General features: G+C 38.2%; 1 protein-coding gene across 1 annotated transcript; it reads right to left on the bottom strand.

Moving 5' to 3' along the window:
* Positions 1-4,259: 4,259 nt before the first annotated feature.
* On the bottom strand, positions 4,260-7,916 carry LOC121986799 (disease resistance protein RPM1-like). Its single transcript, XM_042540738.1, has 3 exons — positions 5,010-7,916; positions 4,463-4,699; positions 4,260-4,377 (listed from the first exon to the last, which is right to left on the bottom strand). The coding sequence occupies exons 1-3, from the start codon at positions 7,782-7,784 to the stop codon at positions 4,354-4,356; spliced, it is 3,036 nt and encodes a 1,011-aa protein (XP_042396672.1). The 5' UTR covers positions 7,785-7,916; the 3' UTR covers positions 4,260-4,353.
* Between the last annotated feature and the right edge of the window lie 3,102 nt (positions 7,917-11,018).

Below are 11,018 nucleotides of genomic sequence, written 5' to 3'. Positions count from 1 at the left end.
GTTGAAGTCCAGATGTGGGGTTCTGGCAAGGGTTGGGATGTGCGATTCCCGATTGGAGAAGACCGGATGTGCGATTCCGATAGGTTGGGATATTTGATTTCTGAAGTCTGGATGTGTGATTCTGTAAGGTAAGTCGCACCTGGTAAGTAGAGGTAAGTCACTAGAGGGGAGTGACTAAGTAAGGATGTGCCCCCGTTCAAAGGGACAGTAGACGTCGGTCCAATTTAGGTCCATTTTGAAAACCTAAATTGAGACCCTGACTAGATCCTGGTTTCGGGGAGACAGGATCTAATTACTACTTCTTATTATTATTATGCTAACATTGTCTTGCAGGTTATTGGACTAATTAACACTTTTTGCAGGGTAAAAGAAGCACAAAAAATCTCAGGTGAATAGTGCCCAAGGCATCTTCCATGGTATGGATGGCGTCTTTGCACTGTTCATGGAAGGCGCCTTCAGTGCCATGGAAAGCGCCTTCCACACAGGATAAAATTTAGACTTCTTCACAGATAAGGAACAAGAAGTTCGAGATCAAACTTCGCAGGTTGGAGGTGCTTTCAAGGCTATGGAAGGTGCCTTCCACACCCTTTATAAGGGTATCTCGACCAAGCCTCAAGCATAAACTTCTATACGAGCTTCTACACATCTGATTGGCTTTTTGACTACTTCGGCTTGTTGCTGCGACTCTACTATGTCCGACTGTCACCGAGAAGCCACCCAAACACCGAGCTTGAGCCAACCAACTACAAACAAGTGTTTGGTAAAAAGTTAATTACTGTACTTTCTGTAAACGGGAAGTGTAGCGTGTTACACTTCTCAAACTTACTTTGTATTCGATTACTCTTCTGGTGATTCCGAAAGAGGATTTAGTGGATTACCTGTCGATAGGTTCGCAGGACCTGAGTCTTGGAGTAAGAGTCGCCGAAGGCTCTGAACCAAGTAAATAGTTGTGTTCGTGTCTTTTTCATTTATGTCTATTTCTTTTTCCGTTGCGTACTCTTGTTTTAAACTGAAAAAGATGAGTTTTTTAAAACCACGTGATTTTACCCCTTCTCACGTATATCTCGATCCAACAGTAAGTGCCAATTCGATTAACATCTTGAGGTGGTAGTATGCTTAGGAGGTAGAATTCAACCTTACCATTTGTCATGAATTCAGTTTGTTGCTTTTTATTCTAGTGATGCTTTTCCTTTTCTTCTCCATTCTCATCCATAGGCACTTCAAAATTATATTTCATAGTTAGTAAAATATTGAAATCAGTTTTAAAGTATACATCCAATTTTTTCTTCCATAGTATGAACTCTCCCTTGAAATTTGGTGGATAGATGCTAGATCTGGCCATCGTCTTCTTTCTTTGGCAGGTGGTTAGTCCTTCTGAAATGGTCCAGGCCCTGATACAAATTGTAGGTCTCGGTGCGGCCGACTAGAAAAGGGTGAATAACTCTAAAATTAAAAACACACTTTCTTTTGCTTTCTATTTAGCAAAGACAAACGCGTTAAATAGTTAGTAATAACAGCATAGAATAAAGAAGAGGCAAAAAAGATTTACTTAGTTACAACCTAAATAGTTGTTAATCCAAGACAGTTGAAAGCTCCAATAAGAAAAACCTCCTTTGTGCAGGCAGAATAGCCTCTTACAGACTTTGAATGCTAAAAAAACTAGGAAAGTTAATACAATGATTGTTCTCTAATTCCTACCTTTAGGGAGCTTTTATAGTCTCCTAAAAAAAAGTTACCGTTGCTTGGAGGAACCTCCAAGGGGATCTAGGGTGCCTCCAAGAGGATAAACTTTTATCCTCTTCTCAATGATAGCCTAACGATTACTATTCATCAGAGGCGCCTTCAAACTCCTTTGAGGGCGCCTCTATCAAAGCATGAGAGCGCCTCTATCCTCCAAGCTTCTTTAGGGCATCCAGTTAACCTCTAATCAGTTAACTATTCTTGCACTTCCTTGGGTGATGCTCCGGTCGTCCAGAGTTGAGCTTACCTAAACACAACTATAACCTTCTCCTCGAATAGACTTCCTCCCCAACTTCTCATCCCTCGAATGTAGTGTATGTTCTTCTTGTCCATCGATGTACTCTTCCGTAACACCTTGTCCCTTGGATGCATCGAACCCATCAACTCGCTTCCCGTGCCATCCTTCTTGCTAGCCACATCTTCCGCTTGACTTTTTGGATTCCTAAGTTCCTATACACTCAGACATAAGGCATCAAAATCACAGGACCTAACTTAATATGGTTAACCACATCAAAACTAACCCAGCGTACTTACACATTGTTGCTAAACTACAAGCCCAACAACTTCTGGGATGCACTAAAATAACCTCGCTCTAAGTGATAGTCCTTTAAAGAGGAAGGTGGGGTCAATTCTCACTGCCACCGAGTCATCCAAGATATGGGGCCCGGGGGTTTGGCAAAGAAAAACTTGGATTTATACCCCTTGTGTGATGAAGGAAGTTCCTTAATATGGTTAATCCCGACTCGGGATAGAAAGAAAAAGACCCCATCTTCTATCTTCTTCGGGTAAAATAAGAAATGAAAGATACAATGGGGAAAGTGGAATATGATACAAGCGGAAGAGGATCATTACCCCAGTTAAGATGCAGAAGGAATTGGGACCAAGTTGCGATAATGGAATACAAAAATATTGTGATACTTCAATTAAAAAAACTGGGATAGGGAGACACAACCCACTCAACATATTTCGGAAGAAGGTCACAAAACTCGAAAGAGGACGGTTTGGCTGGTCATTACCATTCGAAAGCCCTAATAGATGGCCTACTGGAATCCCATAAGTAGTTCTTAATCAGTCCAAGGACGCATTAGTAAAGCTTAACGTAGTGGATCTATATCAGAGGATAGAAGAAGATTCCCTGGCCAAGGAGTACATTTCTAGACTACTAAAGACTAGTGAAAAGAAGAATTTTAAGGATAAACTAAACAACTTACTAGGTTGGAAGGAGATCGAGCTCAGAAACGAAGAAGAGGAAGGACGACAAAAGTAGAATCAGCGATTATGCACAAGGACATTTTTATCTGATCTAATATAGTCCGACTCATTTAATAGAGACTGTTAGATCTCTGCTGTTATATGAGCGAAATAAATTTTCAACTATAAGATCAAGCGCATGGAATAAATTAAATCCAAGTAATGTAAAAGACACTTAGTCTTCTCTACTGTAGGTCACATCATATTAATATGATGCAACCTCGGAGACATACTGCTACATTCTGGACTCGATAATCAAGGTGGATGACACAGACGGTGTGTTTAAAAGGAGTGACTACATTTAAAAACATAATGACATAGGCACCTCTAACTCCTTAGCACCCCGACTTCTGGGGTGCCCCTAAATCCTTGGCACTTCATCTTTTTAGATACTAACCTCTTGATGCTTACACTAACTTCTTGATACTTACATAGAATTTTGGATTATTTTAGGAAAATGATAGCAACTATACAAATCTTGAATTATTTCAGGAATAAGATAACCATCACACAAATCTCAGGAATAGGATAATCATCACGTAAATCTAGGATTATTTCAGAAAAAGATAGCGGCGTGAATAAGTCTGGGATTATTTAAGGAATTAAATAATAATAACACAAAAATCAGAATATAATGAAAACATATGCTATCTTCTTATAAAAGGTAGCCCCTTCCGGCTTTTAAGTTACATGCACAGATATTCATCTAAATCTTAATATTGCTTTTCTTCTCCTTCGTTTTCTAACTTGAGTATCTGAGTGACTACACCAGGGAATCATTAGTCATCATTCTAACTCTTTTTTATTGTTGCCTATGTCCATGCTTACAGAATCATATTATCATCCTCGTTGTCATTTAGTGATTGGCGATCAAATTGACATCAAAGTCAGTTCACTGGTGATTCACTCGTCGACGTTTGCATGCAAGATCATATCTAATATTGTTTAATATTTTTGCAGCAAATTTAGCACATTCTCAACATATTGCTTAATATTTATGATAGATTACACGAGAGGCAGATTACACGATATCCTAGTTATAAATTGGTTCAACAATAAACACCTGACGATAAGTAAAATTTATTACACTTTTGAATGAGTAATCCATCATATATCACAAACTTACTTTAGAGAAACTCAAATGAAATGTTTTAAGAGAAGCGCAAACTTAGAACATTAATTTGTTGACAGATTACAATCCACATCCAGGATTTTTTTTTCTACAACAAAATTCCACAGATAACAAATTAAAAGTTTACAGTTTGGCAATCAAATATCTTAACAATGCATGACAAAGGATGGAATTCCAATTTTTTGAAAGTTCCTATGATGAGACATAGAATCAAGGTGAATCCTCCTCCCTCAAAGCTTTTGACGAATAGAAAGCTGCATACGCCAAAATATTTGATCAGATAAATGCTCAATAAGTATAGTTAAATGCAAAGATTGACTAAATCCAAAAAAAAATCACCAAAGAACAAGGCCAAGCAATCAATGATCCCTTAGCATGTCCTATAGTCTTGAGGCCACCATAAGGTCTGATTAAGTGCTCAGCGTTATCCATTGGAGTTCCTAGGCGTATTCCTGCCCAATTAGGACCAATCTCATATCCCCCCACTCTAGCATTTGAATCAAGGGTTTGAACAACTCCAGCTCCCACAATTTTATCTGCATCATTCACACTCTTCAGAGACACTTCAGCTCCAACCTGCACTTTCAGGAAAAAGAAGATCAGGATCGTGAAGCAATATATTTTCAGACATTAAAGTGAAATATACCTTGAGACATGAATTTTCGTCTTCAATTTGATATTGGAGAGGGTCACTGCTTCCCTCTTCCTTCATGGCATAAACAAGTAGCCATGAGAAAGATATTAAATTCTAGTTCTGGCATTTAGACAGTCGAAAATTTTCTAGTAAATGAAATCACTCACTCTCTCTTTTTCCCGTTATAGTAAATAAAGCCTAAATGCTACACTGTTTGATGCATCTAAATGACTATATATGGATTTGGAGTACCTTTGTGAGATTTTGTTGATCTGGTATTACGCCACTGGTCCTGGGGAAGATGTCCAATGTCCTTGATCCATGAATGCCATCGTCATAGCAGATATCAGGGATGTGCTCTACCTTGCTTCTCTGATCTCTATTAATCGCATTGAGGAAGGAGGGGTTGCACTCAGAAAAGTGCAGCTTCTGGAGGGACTTCAAGAATTCAATACCTGTTGGGATCGTCGTCAGTTGCAAGAGGCCTTCCATGATTAACAATTGCAAATTCCTCAGGGACCCTTGATATATTGTTATCTTTCGGAGGTTTGGCAAATGAAGCAAATGAAGTTCTTTGAGATTAGGGAACCAGGTGTTGCGAAAGATTAGCGTCACGGCGTCATATGCCTTCTGCAGATAGAGCACAGTCAAATTCTGAAGTTGATAAAGTGCAGGAAGAGGATCTCTTTGCAGTCGACTCCAGCTCAAACGCAACACCCGTAGATTGTCACTGAGAGAGATGAAAGTTTGGGACAGCTGCACGTAGTTATCCTTGAGTAATGATTGGGGAGCATCGATCAATTCTAATTCCACCAGCTTGCCTTGTAGATAGAACACACGAACATTCTTCATAAAGAGACCGAATTCCTTCAAATTGAGCTCCTCATTCTCGTCGCAGGCAGCAATGGACAACTTATACAGGAAAGGCATCTGCGATATCGAGAAGCGCAGTTCTGAGCAGTGGACTGATCTCACCTTGGATATGATGAGCACTCTGATGTTGGTCAGATTCTGAAGCTGCCGAACGGACTCATCATCAGCTTCGAGGTCAAATTGTTGCAGTCTTGTAAGATTCTGTAGGCCCTTGGGAACCTTCACATGTCTAATGGAATGGAATTCTCGACGGCTCGGATCTTCCAGCCCGCTAGCAAACAAGTGCAGCAGATTCTTCAATAGGGTTATTCCTTTAGGCAGCTTCACGATTCGAGTATAACGGGCATCAATCGTTTGCAGATTCTGAAGCTTCCTTATGGTCTCCGGAAGCTCTGTGACCCTGGTCCCCCTCAAGCCCAAATAGTGCAGGTTGAATAGCTCTGTCAGTCCATCAGGAACTCTGTCGATGTTTGCATTTTCCAGATCTATTACCCTCATATATTTTGCTTTTGTTGATATGGTGTGCAGTAAGTAATAGCAAGCAGAAAAATTGTGCTTGTATATAAGTAAAGACCTGGTGCGAGAGAAATCCATCTTAAACAACACGCTGTTTTTGGTGAAGTCATGCACTGACAATCTACGAGCTTCATCTCTCAATTTTAGTGCTTCTGATTCATTCCACACCATGCTAAATTTTTCTTTTCTGGCCGCTGAAAGACTTAATTTACGGAAAAGATTACTCATCCCACATCTCCTCACACTTCCATCGTTATTCTTCTCCACAACCCTCAGCAAGGAACGGTAGATGAGTTCGTTAAGGATATTTTCTGCAACTTCCTCTTTTGTTTGTTTATCCTCGTCTTGGACGAAGTTTTCGGCTACCCAAAGTCGAATTAACTTCTTCCTCTTTATGCCGGCATCCAACTGGAACATACTACAATACAAGAAGCAGTTTTTCAAATTGGTCGGCAGATATTCGTAGCAAAGACTCAAGACTTGGTTCACATCATCCGCATTGCTAGATTTGGGCTGCTGCTTGAGTTTACAGTGAATACGTTCTAATTCCTCAGTTTCTTTGTTTGTAAGTATCCATAGTCTGGCAACGGCCACAATAGCCAGAGGCAGGCCTTGACAATAATCTAAGATTTCCCTCAAATTCTCAGAAGCAGCAAGATCATGCATATCCGCCTCTCTCTTGAAAAGCTCAAATGATTCGTCCATATTCAGTTCGTCCAGCTTAATAGGCATAACGTCATTTACTTGAGCAGCCACCTCAACTTCAAGTAAGCATGTCGTAATAACTATCCTGCTTCCTCGAGTATTGTCAATAAGAAGTCTTTGAACATCCCAAATTAGTTGCAGATTCAGAACGTCATCAAGAATAAGCAAGTAAGTTGTCTCTTGCAGAAGGTTATTAACCTTGTATAGCAAATTAATCAGATCCAGTACATCATAATTCTCTTCTTCTTTTGCAGACAATTCTTTAAGAATTCTTGTCAGTAATTCTTTCATTCCACAAGACTTTGAAAGGGTAATCCAAATTTTGCAATCAAAACGAGAGGCAATTTCCTTACTTCTATAAATATCATCAACCATGGTGGTCTTGCCAACACCTCCACGTCCCAGAACTGTTATCAAGTAGCAATTAGATTCTCCATCTACTAACCACCCCCTCAGAATCTCTTTCTTTTGTCTGTGAATGGTCTTGTCATCCTTGAAATTCTCAAGCAAGTCTGATGGATCGATACGAAGTCTTCTAGTGTTTAGTCTAGGAGAACAACCACCATCTTCGGATAAGAATTTCTTAATATCATATCGTTCTTTCATTGCGTCGAGATGAAGTAGGTCGCCTTCTATTTCTTCCAAATTAGACGATATCCTCTGCAAGATCTTAGTCTTTCTGGTATGAATACCCCCGACATAGTAAGTGAAGACCTCAGATCTATTCAAGATTTGGGATTGTTTTTCCGCAGTAAGATACAAAAACTCATCGATGACATCTTCCAAATTGTTCTCGATCTCCCTTGCTCGTCGTAACCAAGATTCCATGACGGTATTATGTTTTTGCACATCGATATTACTCAAAAATGTGTGTATATGCTCAAACTCACTGCTAATACGTCTCATCCGACTCGCAACATCAGCAAACGGCATCAGTTGTCCATCTTCAGGAGCTGATATAATGACAGTTAGAGCTTCCCGTGTCAGAGCTAGAATAACCCTTCCGATCAGAACTTCCATATATATACTTGTTCTTTAGCTGTTCTTTATTAATTTGGAGAACTGGAACTCGATGTGCCTAATATTCAAACAGGGCAGGTTAGTTACAGACGAGGCTAATCAACAGATGAGATAATAAGTAAAACAATTAACCAAATACAATAACCAAATAGCAGGAGGTATATTGGTGGTATAAATGGGTTTAGATCTACAATGTAATTTAAACATGGATAGTCTTTTTTTTTTTTTTCTTGCATGACAAGATGTTCGTGAATTTTTATGGAACAAAATGATAGAAATACAAAGGAAAGACCTTGCGATGATCGAGTCTCTAAAAGGTGACTACGCTCACTTCTAGGGAAGATTAACGTTCCCGTCAATTCATTTCAGGGTCAACCACAGAGAAGATTAATCACATATGACTACTAGTCTTTGGAATAGTAACTAACGTATTAGGGAGGTATTTTACCTCGGCTTCACTAAGATTCAAATTCCAAATTTCATGCGTTAACCACCAAACCGTTCTGAAGAATGACCAAGCTATAATCAATGTGGCAAAAGACGATTCACTCGCCCCCAGCGCCGCCGCTACACTACAAGAAAAAGTAAAAGCGTTGTCTATGTACCTGAAAAAATATTGTTAAAAGTACTATTGTTAAAAGGTCACTCAACGACAATGCTTTAAAAACGTTGTCATTTGTAGCAAACACAACGGTTTTGCAATGTTTTAAAAGCGTTGTCATTTTTTTTTTGTAAAAATAATATTATTGCAACATTTTAAAAGCGTTGTTGTTTTTTTGCAAAAAACAACACTTTTGCAACACTTTAAAAGTGTTGTTTTAAAGCGTTGTTTTTTTGCAACACTTTAAAAGCGTTGTTTTTTTTTTTTTTGCCCCCAGGGCGTAGCGCAGACGGTGAGCGCATGGTATCTCTGGCGTAATAGCCAGGGGTCGATTCTCAGGAACTGATGACCTGGGGTTTACTCCGCCATGCGCCTATGGCCTGTGTACCTGCATGAACCTTCCTCCATATCCGTGGGGCCGGTACTAGGGGGGCCGCTAAGGTAGCGGATCTACCTTTTTTTAAAAGCGTTGTTTTTTTTAAATACAAAAAAAAAATCTATTTACAAAATTATTATTTTTGTATTTACAAAATTATTAATTTTCTTTTACTATGTTGATATTCGAATTTAACATATAATAGCAGAAAATCAGCTCGGTTAATGATTTCAAACTCATACCAAAATAATAGACTTCAACTATAAAATAGATATTAGTATTTATAGGAGAATTGAACTACAAAATAGAATTCAGCTAATGATTTCAAAAATTAAATAGTTCTGTTTCAAAATAGATAGTGATATTCAAATTTAAAATAAAAGAACACAAAATAATTAGCCGGTCTCGAAGATAATCTACTTTATTCTATTAGCTACACTCAAAATGGATTGTCTGCTTGAGATAGATAAAATACTTATCACTATGTATCTATCACATAAAATAATATCATCAATATTATGTAAAAAAAATTAGGGGGAGGGATAGATTTTTATATTTTTAATATGGCATGATACTGTAAAAAAAAAATCATATAAAACTAAACTAATCGAAGAAGTCAAAGCTCGAGTTATGGCTGGAATTGCAACAGAAAATGGCCAACCATGCAGCCCAAATATTTAATCAGGAATCCCAATTAGGTTAACTAGATAAATAAGAGTCCAAGGAAATGTAATGAACTTCAACGCCTTTCAGAGTTAAGTTGGATAAAGGGCAGAATATCCAAAGGGCAGAATGCAGCCCCTATAAATAGTGGTTGTTTTGGCCAGGTAGAGGCTAATTTTAGCTTCTATTAGTGAGGTTCTTATTTTGTTGGCTCTTGAATAGAACTTGAAACTTATCAAGCATTCCTTGTTACGTTCATCGGCTCATCAACCTCTTCCCCTTATTGATTGTGGCACCATCTATCCAATACCGACCGTTCCAACTTTCAAACTAGTTGTGAGTTGCTAATTCCTCGTTGTTTCTTTTGATTTTTAATCGGACGTGATCAAAATTCATTTTTTTTTATTTCTCTCTCTTATCTATATGTAACATTTTTCTCTCTTACATGTAAATAACTCTTTTCTCTCTCCTACATATAAGGTGGTATTAGTTTATACAAATCAGCACCAAGGGGATGCTAGTTTGTGACCAACATCAACAGTGGTTCTGGTCTTTAAAGATCAACACCATATTAGTGCTGGTTTCAAATCAACGTTGATGTTGGCCTTTAAAGACCAACACTACATCGGTTGGTTGGTGTTGGTTTCAAACCAATGTTGGTATTGGTCTTTAGAGACCAACACCATGTTGGTGCTAGTCTTTAAAAATCAACACCACGTTGATAATGGCTAGTGTTGGTTTCAAACCAGTGCTGGTGCTGGTTGGTATGGTGCTGGTTTCAAACCAGCACCACACTAGGGTTCTAGTTTCAAACCAGCACTAGCTGGTGCTGGTCTTTAAAGACCAGCACCACATTGGTGTTGATTTCAAACTAACTGGTGTGGTGCTAGTTTGAAACTAGCACCGGTGTTGGTATAATGCTGGGGTCTTCAAACCAGCATTGATGCTAGTTTGAAACCAGCACCACACCAATTATTGCTGGTCTTTAAAGACCAATATTAATGTGGTGCTGGTATTTAAAGACCAACAACATACCAACTAATATTGGTTTTTAAAGACCAGCATCAACGCTGGTGTTATTCCTTCAAACCAGCGTTGATGTTGGTCTTTCAAACCAACGCTGGAGTTGGTTTGAAACCAGCACCAGTCATAATCAACGTGGTGTTGATCTTTAAGGACTAGCACTAATTGTGGTACTAATTTATACAAATCAACATCACATTGTTAGTACAGTTGACACTAATAATTGAACTTTAGTTTTGATGAATAATAAATAGTTAAAGTTAAATTTTGTGTGATCTAATACCTTATCAATTGTGTAAGTGTTAGATATGATAATTAAATAATAATTAAATAATAAGTGTTATTTGAGAAATAATCTTACAAAACTTTCTAAAAATTTTTAGAATTTTTTTTGGAGATTACATAAAGTCCGCATAATATATTTAAGAGGATGAAACTATTAGACTTTAAAAAGTCTGTTTAGAATATCTATTAAATGGAAATT

This window comes from Zingiber officinale, chromosome 5B (assembly GCF_018446385.1).
Source record: "Zingiber officinale cultivar Zhangliang chromosome 5B, Zo_v1.1, whole genome shotgun sequence".
Classification (NCBI taxonomy): domain Eukaryota; kingdom Viridiplantae; phylum Streptophyta; class Magnoliopsida; order Zingiberales; family Zingiberaceae; genus Zingiber; species Zingiber officinale.
The sequence above is the reverse complement of the archived record's forward strand: the minus strand, read 5'-3'. Positions and strand labels throughout refer to the sequence as shown.

Bases quoted from the DNA above. Each gene is read 5' to 3' on its own strand.
- LOC121986799 (XM_042540738.1), bottom strand. From the start codon at position 7,784: ATGCCGTTTGCTGATGTTGCGAGTCGGATGAGACGTATTAGCAGTGAG. The intron at 4,700-5,009 runs GTACTCCAAATC...CTGAAAGTGCAG, and splicing joins ATCAACAAAATCTCACAAAG to GTTGGAGCTGAAGTGTCTCT. The intron at 4,378-4,462 runs GTGATTTTTTTT...TGGCGTATGCAG, and splicing joins TTGCTTGGCCTTGTTCTTTG to CTTTCTATTCGTCAAAAGCT.